Source organism: Saccostrea echinata, unplaced genomic scaffold (assembly GCF_033153115.1).
Source record: "Saccostrea echinata isolate AGI-Se365-2 ecotype Australia unplaced genomic scaffold, CSIRO_AGI_Sech_v1 ptg000032l, whole genome shotgun sequence".
Classification (NCBI taxonomy): Eukaryota; Metazoa; Mollusca; class Bivalvia; order Ostreida; family Ostreidae; genus Saccostrea; species Saccostrea echinata.
Window position 1 is genome coordinate 7,858,428 of NW_026889781.1, and position 16,461 is coordinate 7,874,888.

The 16,461-nt window shown below is 33.4% G+C and overlaps 1 protein-coding gene across 1 annotated transcript; it reads right to left on the reverse strand.

The window, feature by feature from the left end:
* LOC133198015 (dymeclin-like) lies at window positions 1-16,403 on the reverse strand. The gene is made up of 16 exons (XM_061334164.1): window positions 16,288-16,403; window positions 15,461-15,603; window positions 14,893-15,039; window positions 14,338-14,465; window positions 13,350-13,434; window positions 11,418-11,543; window positions 10,260-10,381; window positions 9,504-9,692; window positions 8,901-9,076; window positions 8,454-8,579; window positions 7,989-8,102; window positions 6,201-6,295; window positions 5,652-5,754; window positions 4,372-4,554; window positions 3,424-3,543; window positions 1-2,399 (listed from the first exon to the last, which is right to left on the reverse strand). Exons 2-16 carry the CDS (start codon window positions 15,598-15,600, stop codon window positions 2,253-2,255), a joined length of 2,001 nt encoding a protein of 666 aa, XP_061190148.1. The 5' UTR covers window positions 15,601-15,603; window positions 16,288-16,403; the 3' UTR covers window positions 1-2,252.
* Between the last annotated feature and the right edge of the window lie 58 nt (window positions 16,404-16,461).

Sequence of the window (16,461 nt, forward strand, 5' to 3'; positions counted from 1 at the left end):
AACTATCCTCAATGTTCTTTAATTTAGCTTTGTTTTATTTATCACAAATAGAGCAATTCTGATATGATTCTAGCAACAATAGCAATATATTACTAAAACATTTCATCCATTAATATATCAGCTGACATATCATCTAATAAGTGCTATATCAGCTGTGACATATCATCTAATGATTGATATATCAGCAACACAACATTTGCATCACTCATATAAATACATGTAATTATGTAATACAAGAACACATGTAATAAATGCACTGATTAATAAAGAAACATGTTTCAAACACACATTATGACACATATATAGATAACCAGATTTTTTTGCAAGATTATTATTTTGTATTTAATAGGGAGACAAAATTTTCATATACATGTATAATCTTTCATAATATAAATATGCATGAGAATGGAATTTTTGCAAGCAGAAAATCTCATGTAACTACACAAAAATAAAGTAATTTAATTACAGTAATATTAGATATACACATCAATACTTAGTAATGTAAACTTTCCCATGTTAAATAAATAAAAACAAAACAAGGCTGGTGTTTGCAGATATTGAAGTATATAGTGCATTAAAACATATTGCTGTGCTTAAAAAATGAACTTTAAAAAACTGCATAACTGACACAAACCTTTGAAAAACCAACAAATCTATTTACCTTAAATACAATGCCTTGAGTTACATAAATTAGATTTTTCTCAATATACAGTCAAACCTTATTATCTTCTTTTTAGAGAAAATGAATTGAAAACAGATTTTCCAAATTAAATTTCTTATTCTTCTGAATTTAATATATATGAAATGATTGATTCAACTCTGCTTTCCTCTTCCATTTGGTAAAAACTCAGCATACTTGGACTAAGTGTAGTTTATCAATAAGATGACAAATTCCCAATACATTTCTTTAAAATTCTTCAACAAAATTTCTCCAGCTGCAAATCTACACATACAAATCTACTGTCAGATGAAACGATGAGATTTTCACAAAAAATGTACATTTTACATAATAATATATACATAATTAAACACATTCAAAGTTTAAAATCACAGAAAATACTCCATGGAAATAAGGAATTCAAATAAAGCAGACAGAAGCTACCCACATGTACAGAAAAATTCTGTCTACTTCCAAATAATTACATCTCCAAATAAAATCTACCTTTTCATGCATTTGATTTATTGAATTATTCAATTGACATTAATACCCAATAAAAAGACTAGAGTTGTCTCCCTCTAATTATTTCATGACATGGATATGGTATGAAATAAATTAAAGCATTTGATTGCCCCGTATTTGCAATTAAATACTCTTTAATTATTCATCATTTCAAATAATTTCAACTGAAGAGGAAATCATATTTAGAGGCCAATTCAAGATTTCCAACTGTGGGGAAAGAGGGGAGGGGTAAAAATTTTTGTATAATGCCATATTTTAACATTTTCAGTTACATTTAAATAAAATTTTGGTTCAATTAAAATTTCAACCTTTCACCCTCCTTATAAATAACTAACACATACTTTTGTCAAAAAGAACAGTTCTTTTTTTCTGGAAGTGGAGTAGGGGTGGGATCACCACACTATGAACTTCTGACTAGTTCCCGACTGATCTTCTCAATTTGACATGATTACTCCATTAATTTAGGCATAGATATACATGTACATTGGACTAACTACTGAACATAAACACCATTATTCTATAAAAGCTTAACCGAGATTTATCAAAATAAAGTGTTTCATTATTACAGAGGAATCAATCTGCAAATTTTTGGACAGCTCTGTAGTGAGTCAGTTCATTGCTTCCACAGAGCATAAAAATATGGCAACTCTATGAATGCACTGTTCTGTTCAAGTTCATGCATATGCTGATGTGTGAACAAGAAGTCAGTCAACATACATGTCTTTCTTCACTGGTTCAAAATATTGCTCAACACATTCCAATTCAGTTCTTTTAGCTCTGTTTGTGTTCATACTTTCAGTAGAATAGTTCAATTCACATTTAGTTTCATTTCTTGATTGGTTCACAAAGCTATGAACATGAAAACAGTGAATGGTTCACAAACTATGAACATGAAAACAGCATATTTCATGACCGGTTCAAAACAGTACATGATCAGTTCTCTTTTGTTCTGTTCATATTTTCTCTGGTTCACAGTCTCAATTCATATTTCTAGCTCATCATGGTTCATGAAAATTGCAGATGATCATTTGTTCTGTTCAAACTTTCTCTGGTTCAGTTCACATTAAGTTCATCAGGAAGATGAGAGAGAGAACAGTAATATGCGTGAGGCATTGAAGTACATGTTAGAGGAGTGATACACGAGGGACCACACGTAGGGGATAAAAAATTCCTCTGGGGATTCCTCCTCAACGTACTTAAACTTCAGATCAGGGAATTTCTGAAATAATAAAGAAAATTCTGAAACATCAAATTTAAACTGTTTTTCGAAAATATAAAAGAAATACAGTTGAATTCATTATCTCGAACACTGATATCTCTAATACCAGGGATATGTCAAAGTGATTATGCAGTCCAAACTACTTGTCTTTTTTGTATTTTAACCTCATTATTCTGAATTCTCTGATCTTTCTAAGTTTGGGCTCAATCCAATCAAGTTCAAAATAATGAGTTTTGACTGTATATTCTGCATGAATTTAATATGTAGTTTCTAGAATGTACAGTCAGTATGAAAGAAAGTTTTACAATGCAAAATTTGATTGGTAGAAAGTCAAACCTTATCTCAAACTTGAGGGGACCATGAAAAAACTTTGAGATATCTGAGGATTCAAGATATCAGGGGTAAAATACTTAAAAGAATTAGTGGTAGGGACTTCGACATAAATATGATATTTGAGATACATGTATCAGTGTTTCAGATATCAAAATTCAAGTGTACTAAGATGACATATATCATTTAGAAATTACATTGGACAAGATTACATATGTACCAATATATACCTAAATAAAGGCCACAAATTTTGTCAAGTGAATTCTAACTGCAAAGATATATACCAGTATACAACACACGTCACACTAATTGTAAAGTGTGTCATACCTGTATATTTGTATATCTCCTGGCCCCAGGATCAAGAAACATCTTAAGCTTAAGTCAAAATCTTCATGTTGTTCTAAAATGTTATAGAAGTCAAGCAGACCAAAATTAAAATATTTTTCAATATAGCTTTATGAAAGTGTTGCTATCTGCAAATTTAGAGATAAAGTTGACAATTACGAAACATTTTACAGACAATTGAAAATTTGACTTAAGTCTAAGTTTGTTTCATGATCCTGGGGCCAGATCTTGAAGTTTAAGTAACCTTTTCAATTTCAAAACCACTTTTCCTTAAACGTCACAAATTAAATATAGCTATAATTGTCCCTATTTTCAAATTATTTTAAACCTCATTATTTTTCTGACCCACCTTGAGTTTATCCCTCCTGAACTGTACAGACCCCTCCTTGATAATCTCCAATACCTCTGAGGGGGACATATTTCCTCCTTTCTTGTTTTCTTCTACACGAGCTGAGAAGTAGGACAACACCTAAATCAAACAAATAAAAACAAAACAGGCATCTGTAGAAAAATCTTAACATGATACTATATGTAAAAGACTGGTTTATAGATAAACAGTGATTTAGTGTAACACATTTTCTTCAACGGAAGGTTTATACCACAGAATCAAGTAGATGGTCATTAGACTCCTTACTGATGTTGCACACTGCTACCTCACGCAGCAATTACTGCCTTTCTTACCCCTCTCCCCCATTTCTTCGACCAAGCCCCCACCCCAATTTTAACCCTTCTTATTCATGACCTAATTTTCTCTCTCTCCCATCTCCCAATGTTTTTTTTTCCCCCACTCTCTCTCTCCTTTATTTAGTATCTTTTCTTTCTCTTCTAATGTCAGTCTATACAAACAAACTCTGTCTCTAATATTAATATCTATACATCCTTCTCTCTATCCCCTTACAATATCTATATTCTCTCCCTCTCTCTCTTACAGCATCTATATTCTACTCTCTCTATCCCCTTACAATATCTATATTCTCTCCCTCTCTCTCTTACAGCATCTATATTCTACTCTCTCTATCCCCTTACAATATCTATATTCTCTCCCTCTCTCTCTTACAGCATCTATATTCTACTCTCTCTCTCCCCTTACAATATCTATATTCTCTCTCTCTCTCTCTTACAGCATCTATATTCTACTCTCTCTCTCCCCTTACAATATCTATATTCTCTCTCTTTCTTTCTTACAGTATCTATATTCTACTCTCTCTCTCCTTACAATCTCTCTCTCTCTCTCTTACAGTATCTGTATTCTACTCTCTCTCTCTCTCTCTCCTTACAATATCTACATTCTCCTTACAATGTCTATATTCTGTAGGATATCCTGGAAGGTGGGGTGTGTCTTGAAGGAGTTGAACAGTTCCCTCTGATACAACAGAGAGTACACGAGGTGAGGGTTGTGATGGAGGGAGGAGCAGAGACAGGAATTAATTATCTCCAGGACCATCCTCAGTACCTCCTCAAGGACAGCCAAGTCCTGCATCTACAAACCAGAGATCAAAATCATTAATATGTAAAACCATCTTCAGTGCCTACCCAAGGACAGCTAAGCCCTGCATCTACAAACCAGAGATTGCAATGTGTGTATGGTCACCACATAACATGAGATTTTTAAAGCAAGGAAAAAAGATGTGAAAAAGCAGAAACCCCAATCACAGTGAGGGGTTTGGGGGCCACCTGATCCCAGCAGGTTCAGGTCAGAGTATTCCTCAGGGACCCCCTGGGGGGGCACCTTTCTTCCCCCCTCCCCCCCTTTGCCAAAATGAGATTTGCCAATGGACAACACTAAAACTCAGTTATAAGGAAATCACTTGGCCAAGTTGGGCCTCAAATTTTGCTTCCTTATAACCAGGATTCTTTATACCTGTACAAAGAACATAGTGAAAAGTCACCTAGAGGATTCATAAAAAATTCCTTCTAACTGAGACTTCCAAGTAATGAGTTCTTAATGACCAAGTTTTAAGCTTTCCTGAAAAAAAGGATCACTCAAGGGAAGTTAATCTACACTTACTCTGGTCATGATAAAAAAAAACCCATAACATTTTTATATATCTTTGGAGTTCTCACCCTGACAAAAATTTCTGAGGTCTCACAGCAAGCAGATTTTTTTTCTGCAAGAGGCCAATTTTGCTAGTTGCTAGTTTTTATTGAAAACACAGGTCAAGGGAAATTAAATTTAAAACCCTGCATCTACCACCAACCTATAAGACTTGTTCACTGGCAGATGAGTGAGAATGTCTCCATCATTGGTTTATTTTATTATGCCTTTCCGATTAAAAAGAATGTAAAAAATTACACGTCTTCAAATTTTAATGATAAAATGAGATCAAATAAAGAGAAGAGACGTGAAAATTTTCTGTTTTCCAAGCACAAGTGTTCACTCAACTAAAGGTGTAAAAACAAAATTGATTACAGTTTATATTGTTATCTGTATTTACAGTATACAAGTATTAATAATTGATCCCTATTTCAAACTTCTTATCATTAAAACATAAAACCAAAATGATGTGACTTATATTTCAGACATCCCAAATCTACCTTTATGGAAAGACAGAATGTACTATTATTATATCTACATACTGCATTTTGCTCTGCCGCCTCATCTCTCTCCGTTTCAGTGACAGCAGAATCTCGGATGTGTTCCACCACTCTTGCATGCTTTTTACTCAGTTGCGAGAATAAACTGTATGCAAAATAAAAAGTATGTTATTTCAGTTATCTTCAGTATTGTGAATTTTACTAAGTCCTACTCTGAGGTAATACACTCTCAGGTAATACACATAAAACAACTATATTGCCTTATATTTTAGCTATTTACAAACTGAAGACTAATGTAATAGAAATTCTGAGAATCAGTGAGTACATGTACCTACAATCACATTGAAAATAGTCTGTTTAAAAAAAAAAAGAATATCATGCTTCCTCTCGCTCTACACCCATCTACACCCCCTGAAAGGGATTTGAATGTTCAACAATGGAATTAATAAATTGGCCCCATGCAATTTCTTTCTAGCATACGAAAATATTGCAAACAATGCCAAATTCCCTATTCTTCTTTAAGAAATACACAGAATTGTAGTGGTTCACATGTGGCATCTTTAAAACAAGAAGTGAATTGTGGGCCGTTACCTGACCATCCTCTGGGCGACGTACGGGTGGAGATTGGTGAACTGTGACGACATGTTAGCCAGGGCTGCCAGGCAGTTTGTGTGCAGGTATTTGTCCTTAAATTAAATAAAATGATAAGATTAATTTAAAGCAAATTGATGACAGTTTAGCTCACAAATGTGTATTTGATCACAAGAACCCAGCAGGAGTCTGCATACTTACTAATCTTAATTATGACTGTCTTTCAGCAAATATGTATAACAAGACTTAAACAAAATCACTAGACATGACAAATTATGTTAATTATTATATCCATAATTTGTTATATGTTCTTGACATATGTATATAATTACATGTTTTTCATCATTAAGTACTTCCTGATGATAAAATATCAGTTTTTCATTTATAAGTATGTTAATTAAAGACATTTGAATTTTCGTCGGATTTTTAGGTTTATCCAGATCGAGACTGACATTCTGGCATGACTGTTTAATATTTCACTTATTTTACTGGGTTTTTTTTTTTAAACTTTATTATATGTACAGGATATACTTTATATAAAAAAAATTGTAATTCATTTTTTTCCTTTGACTCTTTTCTGTTTGGAGGTACAAACAATGTATTGTATCACAGATCATTAATTTAACGACATTCGATCCTGATATTTAAAGTCTTAAACTTTTTTTGCCAAGTATATTTTTAGTTTCTACATATCTAGCTAAATTAAAATTTAAGACAAAAAATGGGGGTCAATGTGCTTCTTTTGGCGCTACAGTACATTTAATATGACCTTTTTGCACTGAAATTTGTGTCTTAATTGAAAATTACATCTTCCACGTTTTCCCTCCAATATTTTTGTCCAATTAAAGCATGAAACAAAATGAACTCAAAGTCTATTTAGAAAAAGACGCTTTAAAATTGTGACTATGAAAATGTTTCAAATTGATTCACATAATCAATTATTTGACCTTTCTGCACTAAGAAATTGTAATTTTTCTGGTATTGAAAATTTAATAAGCAAGAAAATTATTTTAAAGTCTTAAACTTTTTCTGAATTTAAGCAAATAGGTCAAAGTTAACTTAAATATTTAGAAAAGAACACCAAAAGTGGGGATATATGATGTAAATTTTCAGATATTACTAAAAAAGTGTCAATTTTACGTTAAAATTGGCTCAATTTTTTCCAGGATTTTCAGAATATATTTACTATATTTGTCACACTTCGTTGAAAGAATGCATAAAAATAATTTAATAGATATTTCAAAACCAACATAACACATTTCACTGCAAAAAACAGCTTTGTGTGCAACCAGCATGGAAAAATAGGAATCTAAAATTAGCAGTACTGTTATAGTTCAAAAGGGAAAAAACTGATCATTTTCTTCTAGAAAACCTTCCGCCACAAAATATAGTTCCAAGCTTAACTCTACTTGAATGAAATTTAATCATGTTTTTTTTCATTGAATATAGTTCAATTTGCATTGTAGAATTCAGATTTAATGTTAGAAATTAAAAATGACGCAGAAGTTTATAAATAAAGGACAGGACCAAAATCCGCTCAAAAACCCAGGATCGAACGTCCTTAATTAATAATGAAACACTTACCCTCATTCTGGTGATGTTGTACTGTATCGTACGGATCACCACAAGACTTACCCTCATTCTGGTGATGTTGTACTGTATCGTACAGATCACAACTAGACTTACCCTCATTCTGGTGATGTTGTACTGTATCGTACAGATCACAACTAGACTTACCCTCATTCTGGTGATGTTGTACTGTATCGTACGGATCACCACTAGACTTACCCTCATTCTGGTGATGTTGTACTGTATCGTACGGATCACAACTAGAATCAGCAGACCCCCCAGGGAGATTTCTGAAATAGGTCTCTCCTTAAACCAAGGGATGTTCTTCAGAGTCTGAAAAATTTTTTTTTTACAGAAATGAAATAAACAAGAAATAATTAAAATACTTTAAAAAAAGATAAGGTGTTCCATCAGAGTTAGCAATTTCATTTGATCTGCAATACTGGAATGTTTTAGAATTCCATTTCTTTTCTTTATTAATAATATTTTAGTTGCTTGACTTTCAAAATTCCACTGAACAGCACATGCATAAATTACATCAGTCTTGTAGAGCACTTACTTTTTTGTAAAAAACTATGTTGAACACTTTAATATTTTGTGAACAGCCTTGTTGATCACTTACTATTTCATGAACACCCAAGTTGAACACTTACTACTTCATGAACATCTATGTTGAACACTTACTATTTCATGAACAGCCTTGTTGAACACGTCATCCTCACTCAGAATAAGGAGGATGATTAAGGCCATGTAGATGTGGTGAGAATTTTTGTCCTGGGCATGATACAGAATCTTCAACAAGGGCATCACCTAAACATTAAGCCACAGAATACATGTATCAGGACAATAAATTATTTAACCTCTACTGTTATTCCTCTATATAAAATGAATATGATAAAACTGTTTAGGCACTGTACATAAACAATGTCACTTGCAAGATCTGAACTCTATTAGTGACCTAAATTCTTTTCAGTTTTTTAGGACAGATTTAAGTACATGTATAAGAAATATTTTCATGAAAGTTCTGACTAATGTCAGGTGCCAAACAGGTAACCCCAAATAAATTGATCAACGTGTTCAGTGAAACAACAGCAACACAAAAATGAAATACCCACTATTTTTAAGACTTACAAGATGATCTATGTTAGTTCTGGAGAATATAAAAGCCTTGACCCCGCTGTTCCTGTGAATCAGTAGATAAAGTAACAGTGTGGTTTGATCATCTCTTAATGTAGAACACAGGGCTCCGTATAAAGCATTGTAGTCCATCTTAAAGGTGGCTGCCACCTGACTCACAGAGGACTCTTCTGGAAAGGAGATAGAAAATGTATCACAGTTTTGTTTAAATTCTTAGATAAAGCCACAATCTTCATTAATTCAGTCTGCCCTTGGAGTTCTAAATGACAATGAGAACAAACCAAGAGCCTCTCAATGTGAGTGTAACAAATTTGGGTTTACAACATCCAAGGAATAAAAACTTTAATATCTAAGGTTCATCGAGTCTATTATAAGAGAGATAACTCTAACTAACATAAATGACTATCATTCATTTATAAAAGTGTCAAAATTTTGTCCTGCAAGGTATGCTGAAATTCTTTTCATTTTAACTATAAATAAGGTCATTAATGTTGAAACATTATAGATGGATGATGACTCTTACACTGTTATGATGCAGGAAGTAGTTTTATGGCAAAGAAAGGAAGCAGATTTTCCTCTGATGTTGAAATGACTTACCATTTACATCTGTAAAAGCAAACAATGCTTCTCTATAAGGATTACTAGTTCCTCTCTCACTTGTACAATGGTTAGTCAGCACCAAGAGGAATAACAGGCTCTGATTGGCTAGTAATGTCTCCTGGAACTCCTCTTCCTTTTTCTCTGTTTTATTTCCCATGCCCAAAGTCATGACTGACCATAAACTAGCTGTAAATTTAAAGAATGCTTGCTTGATATGAAGTTGACCTTTATGAGTTTTCTTACTTTTGGCAATTTCCAACATGATGCATTTGAAAGCATCAGTCTACTTTTGTAAAACAACTACAGTTGAACTTCGGTATCTTGAACACGGATATCTCGAATACCATGGATATTTCGAAGTGATTGAAAAGTCCTAACCACGTATTTCTTAAGTATTTTACCCTCGATATCTCAAACCCTTGGATATCTAGAAGTTTTATCTCGGTCCCATCAAGTTCGAGATAACGAGGTTTGACTGTATTATTAATAAAATGTGACATTTTTTACTTAGGAAATTCCAATCGAGAACTGGTCCATGACACATAATATTCCTGACCACGGTTTCCTGTTCAATAGACTTTTAAAGTCTTTTTAAACTGTTTTGTGACCTTAAATATATGTATGAAAATAACTGCTTGTGAATCTGGTGGATATTTCTGGTCCATGTATAATATTTGGTTTACAGTAATCAAAATGACATTATCTTATCAGTTGTCCCATTCAGACAAAATCTAGGATCCATCCCTTAATTACCTGCCACATTGGCCACCATACTGTTGACGTCAGAGGATTGTCTGTATAGTTCGGGGGGACACTTCTCTTGATTAGAGAAATTTCTCAGTAGAGCCTTCACAAGAACACAGGCATGAATGGAACTGCAATGTACAATTTTAATAAACTCTTGTCTTAAAACTGCCATACAACTTTATTTCAAGTACACACACATGAGTGTAACTGCAGAGCACACTTAGATTCAAAAAATTTACTTATTAATAAGCTCCCATGCAATTTTATTCTGACATGAACAAGGCACATATTAAAACATCATACAAGTGATAAGTCAAGGACTACAAAACTGTACAGGAGCCATAAAAAAAACTGGAATTTGGGTGAAAAAACTGTACACTGCCTATCAAAAAACGGTACAAAAAACGGTATAAAATATCCCTTAAATTCTGAAATTTCAGCGTAATCATGGTTATAAACATTGTATATTTTACACCTATGAAGATCTGGGTCAGATTCAAGTATATTAAGTCATGTATATCAACTTCAGAAGTTGGCTTAATTTTTTTCAATCAAGTTACGAAACATTAACAGTTATAATTAAGTACCACTTTAAAAATAAAGCTACCTAAAGGGGTATCTTGATATGGATTTATAGCAAGATAATTATCCCAACTGGCAGTTCACACCATCACACGTGATGGTTGTGTACACTACACAATTATCAGAAGGTCAAGTGTCAAACACTGGTGACATTTTCCAGTGTCTCACGAGCGAGAATGAAAGGAAAATGGAGGCATTTAGCAAAAATTCAAAATACTGTACAAATTTTCATATTCCATGAATTTTGGTGTCCCGCCGGTACACGATGAATGGGCTCGAAAAACTGTACATTTTGCGTACCGCCGGTACATATCACATGTATGAAACATCGATCTTTAATGTAAATGTTTACATTTGTTTTTTATGCATCCTGACCAATGAAAAAAAAATTCAGTACCAAATTGACATATTTTAAAAAAAAATATTAACATTTTTTAAAATGTACTCTGTATCTAAATACTTGAAACATGTAAAAAGGAAGAAAAAAAATCCAGTGTAAACTTTATGAGACGAAGTGGGAATTTTTTCAAGAAATAAATATGGTCTAACATAAAAATTCAATTTTCATTGCTGAAGACTTACCATCTTCCTTGCATCATGACCTGGTAAACTCTAAACTTGTGGGCAGGTTGTGGTTGAAACATCTGTATTGACAACAGAACCAAAAGTGTGTTCAGGGCTTCTAAGTGGAGGGCATAGGTAAAGTTCCTGAAATGCATAAATATAATTCACAAACTATAGAGAAATCTTTGATATTAGTTAGAGGCCTCTAGTGTCATAAAGTGATAGATAAATGAAAAACACAGGTGAAAACATATACTCCTTCCAAAGGAAAGAGTATATACTTTCGCGAAGAAAATAGGTATAACTAGTGGGTATTGTTTTTTTAACAAAAAAACACATGTCTCCCCTTCTTTACCAACATTAAGTGCAAAGTGCAAGTGCAAATATATGATCAGGGTCTAAAATAATAATGCAGTGCATCTCAACTCAAATTCTGTGTACAAAATTTCAAGTCTTCATGTCAAACGGATCTCAAGTAATGGTCTGGTCGTGATTTTCTTAATTTGACCTTGAAGAAAGTGGTCAAGGTCAAATATTTTGATGCAGTGCATTTAGTCTCAATATTGTCTTTCCTTGTTCCAAGTTTGAAATCCTAATGTCAAAAAGTTCTCAAGTTAGGACCTAGACTATATTTTCCTGTAAACGATTGACCTTGACTTTATTAATAGGTCAAGGTGAAAAAATTTGCCAATCACCCTTCCTCTATACCACCTCTCCATGTTCCAAGTTTGAAGTCTTAATGTCAGGGTTCTCAAGTTATGGTCAGATCGTGTTTTTTCCCTATTTGACCTTGAAGAAAGGGGTCAAGGTCAAAATTTTGAAGCGTTGCATCTTGTAACAATGTCTTCTTTCTATGTTAGAAGTTTGAAGTCCTAATATCAAAGGGTACTCAAACTAAGGCCTGGACTCTATTTTGATGTAAAAGATTGACCTTGAAATTATAATAATTGGATCAAGGTCAAAAATTTTGGTGGCATGCATCCTTCCTTCATACCACTTCTGCATGTTCCATGTCTGAAGTCTTTATAAAAAAGGATTCTTAAGTAATGGTCTAATCAAGTTTTTTCCCTATTTGACCTTGAGGAAGAAAAGAGGTCAAGGTCAAAAATTTTGGTGTGTTGCATCTTGTTTCAATGTCTTCTTTCTATGTTACAAGTTTGAAGTCCTAATATCAAAGGGTACTCAAGCTATGGCTTGGACTCTATTTTGATGTAAAAGATTGACCTTGACCTTTTAATAATTGAATCAAGGTCAAAAATTTTGGTGGCATGCATCTCTCCTTTATACCACCTCTGCATGTTCCAAGTTTGAAGTCTTATTGTCAAAAGGTTTTCAAGTTATGGTCAGATCGTGTTTTTTCCCTATTTGACCTTGAAGGCAGAAAGGGGTCATGGTCTAAATTCTAATGCAGTGCATTTTGTCTCAAGGTCTTCTTCCTAAGTTACAAGTTTGAAGTCCTAATATCAAAGGGATCTCAAGTTATGGGCTAAACTCTATTTTGATGTAAAAGATTGACCTCGACCTTATAAATAGGTCAAGGTCAAAAATGTTGGTGGCGTGCACTCCTCCTTAATGTCATCTATCTATGTTCCAAGTTTGAAGTCTTAATATCAAAGGGTATTAAAGTTATGGCCTGGACAAAATTTGGATGAAGAAGAAGAAGAAGAAGAAGAAGAAAATCGACAAAAACAATATGTCTCCCCTGGAAGGGAGACATAATTCCCATATTGCATGAATGAATTTTAAAAACTAAAGCTTGTAGAGGGCAACCATAGATTTCTAAGGCCGATGGAGGTCTGCACTCTTTGAATTCCTTCTATTTTGGAACAGACTGATGGCCAACTTGGGTGAAAGCATTACCTCTTCCAACTTGCTTCAATCCTTATTTCTAGTGAGCTTAATATCTCTACAATTACTTTAATATTCTTATATTGGTACATCTGCACTTACATGACTGGGACATCCACTAGCATTTCCACTAGCGAGTTCATCAGCTCCTCTAGTAATGGACCCATTTCCTCTGGATCCTTGTACCCTAAAAGTTTGACAAAAATATCTTGTAAATATTTTCAAACATATTCATTCTAGTAAGGAGTACACTATTTTGTAACAATACCCCCTCTGACAAAAAAAAAATCATTGATAGATTTCATTTTGATGATAAATAAAAAATTGTGTGTATCATTTGTTACACACAAAACCTTTCACAATATGGGGGATATCCACGACATGTACTTCAGTTTTATACAGAATCATATTATTAATCTGAAACCAGTCCACCAACCTCTGTGATACTAAACTTAACATGGGAGCTATCATAGTAAAATTCAGATCAGTCTTCGCCAAATCTTTTTTTCAGTACATGCCCTTCGGGCAGGTTTAACCACTTATTACGCTAGCCCGAACAAATATTTACATGCCCAGAATTTTATCAAGTAATTTTATTCTTATTTGCCTTTTCATGCCCAGGAAATGATCGGAAATCCATTTCTATCGATCTATTGTCTCGCCATTAATATTGTTTTCAACCTGTACACTTTTTGTGTCTCCTTTGCAAAAGAATTCTTTGGAAGTCACATATTGTTTTCAATTTGTATACTTTTTGCGTCTCCTTTGCAAAAGAGTTCCTTGGAAATCGCGGTAGAATATTTAAACTATCGTTAAAATTTTATTTGATGCTCCACTTTAGATGAAAAATCAGACTTTTAAGTATATTTAATGTTATTGGTAATATTTAATTTGATAATAGGGAGGCTTAGGCCTCAAAATTTACATGCCCTTCGGGCTTGTAAGTATGCAATGTCCACATGCCCGCTTCCAATTTTACCAGGTCCCGGGCTTCGGACTCCTGGGATTTGTCGAAGACTGATTCAGATATATAATGGATTAAATCCCCACCCCAAATGATAAAAAAAATCCTGGATCCACCCAAACTGACCTCCCATTTCCTTTGGCTTGGCTTCAAACTGCTGTAAAATGAGTTCCTCACTCAGGTGTTCCACAAAATATTTACTGAGGGACCTGATGATGAACAATGCATTATAGGTCTGCCAGGTAAAGATGTTACTAAAAATAGAAAAATGTCTCATTATAAATCTGACATATCATTCTATGTCTGCCATGAAAAGAAATGGATATCTGAGCATTATATTGTGGCAGTAAGACAAACCTATTTAAATCTGTTATTATGGTATGCATTAATTAACTTAGAATTTCAACTGTTAGCATGATAAATAAAGCTTGTTTTATTATTTTCCAGTCATTTCAATAATATTGCTTTAAAGGTCTCCTCACTTGGAAAATCTTAAATTTGGCTTAATACATACATAGAAATGCATATATATAATTTAAGGCCAAAAATTAACTTTGTAATGGCGAGATTGAAATATAGGGCGAATTCTTGCTTTTATGAGACTCAGTATGAATGGAAATAAAACAGAGTTCAAGTTTTTCAGATGTATCTTACAAACTAAGGATCGTGTTCATCACTTACTCTTCACACTGTACAGAAGCTTTGAGCTCCGTGGCTCTCACTAGGAAATTCCGGATCAGGGCTCCGAAGTTTCCACTCTTGCAGTTGTGGATGGCCACACCTTTACAGATACTGGCCGTAGCCTCCTCCAAAAGTTTGCCATCAGAACTGTTCACAAAATAAAAATGGTGAATAGAAATAAACAATTATGCAAATTTTTAGTTGATTTAGCTCTGAATCTTTCAAATTGATATATTGGTTATAATGTGAAGCTACAAGTTCTACAAAAGGAGTTAGAAGAAACAATTCTAAATTCTAGGATAAAAAAAAAATTCAGTATATCCTTTCCAGTGTACAAAATATCTGAATGCACTTTGCAGAACAAGATGATGTGCAAAAATTTTATTTATAGATCAGTGAAACAAAGAGTCAACATTTGCTAGCTATAGATGAGGATGGTTTTCAACCAATACACCAAAGTTGGTCTCATCCATCTAGTATACAGTGTGTGTTCACTGGTTGAGTAGAATTTGAATTTTTATTTAATTCTTTCTCTCAAAAGCTGATATCAGGAAATATCCATTAATACCTATTGATTGGGATAAGGAAAGAGAAGGAAAGAAGCTGGTTCCAGTATGGGTCTATTGGGTTGATCGGCTCTGGTGAAGACAATCGTTTTAAATATTCATTACTGGACAGCTCGTTAAAACTGCTGCTGTTGGCTCCCATGTTCTGCAACAAACAGAGGCATGTTGATTTCAGATTTATATAGAACTAACATTATTATTAATTAACCTTTGAAGATAGTATAAGCAATATTTCGCATTTTGATTGGAATTGTTTATGTTTCATGTTTCCTATGGGAACTTTGAATGTTTATTCAGTATACAGTGTATTGTGTATAGTAAATACTAATTTTTTAATCAAAAACAAATACCAGGTATTGCAAAAGTTCATTTAGAATACATATATGTATTAAACATTGAAAATTACCCCATTTGTATAACTAACATTTAGCAGGTCGGTATCAATTGCCCATATGGGATATAATAACCCCTCTGGGATATAATTTCCCAAATGGTCTATAAATTTACAGTGCAAAAAAAAAATGAAAATTTTTATTTTGGCTATAAATATCATAAACAGGTCATAAAAATTTTCGTTTTTTTTTTTTTGCACTGTAAATGTATACCCCATTTGGGATATATATCCCAAACGGGCTATAATATCCCATTTGGCAATTGGTCCCAACCTGTTTAGTTGGTCCATAAGACCCCCGTGATGGACAAAAATCTCTCTAGAGAAGCTGTTGACACTTTAAGTTATGAAAAAGAGATATTTTTGTTTTGAAAAATATTTTTATTCCCATTAATCGAAATGAAATTATCTATCTCGAATTTCCTCTAAACCACTTACGTCAGATATATGGAATCTGAAACCCTCTTCACATTTTTGTCTTTTAAGAGGAAGAAAACCTATATTTGGAAAGCTTTCCAAATTATGAGTACCATATACAATGACGATGAGACTGAAATAATCCTTTTCACGAAGTAAATGTCAACTAGGCATCTAAAATTACTTGTGTCGTCA

Bases quoted from the DNA above. Each gene is read 5' to 3' on its own strand.
- LOC133198015 (XM_061334164.1), bottom strand. From the start codon at position 15,600: ATGGGAGCCAACAGCAGCAGTTTTAACGAGCTGTCCAGTAATGAATAT. The intron at 14,466-14,892 runs GTAAGTGATGAA...TTCTATTTTTAG, and splicing joins GCTTCTGTACAGTGTGAAGA to TAACATCTTTACCTGGCAGA. The intron at 13,435-14,337 runs GTCAGTTTGGGT...TCAAACTTTTAG, and splicing joins CAAGCCAAAGGAAATGGGAG to GGTACAAGGATCCAGAGGAA.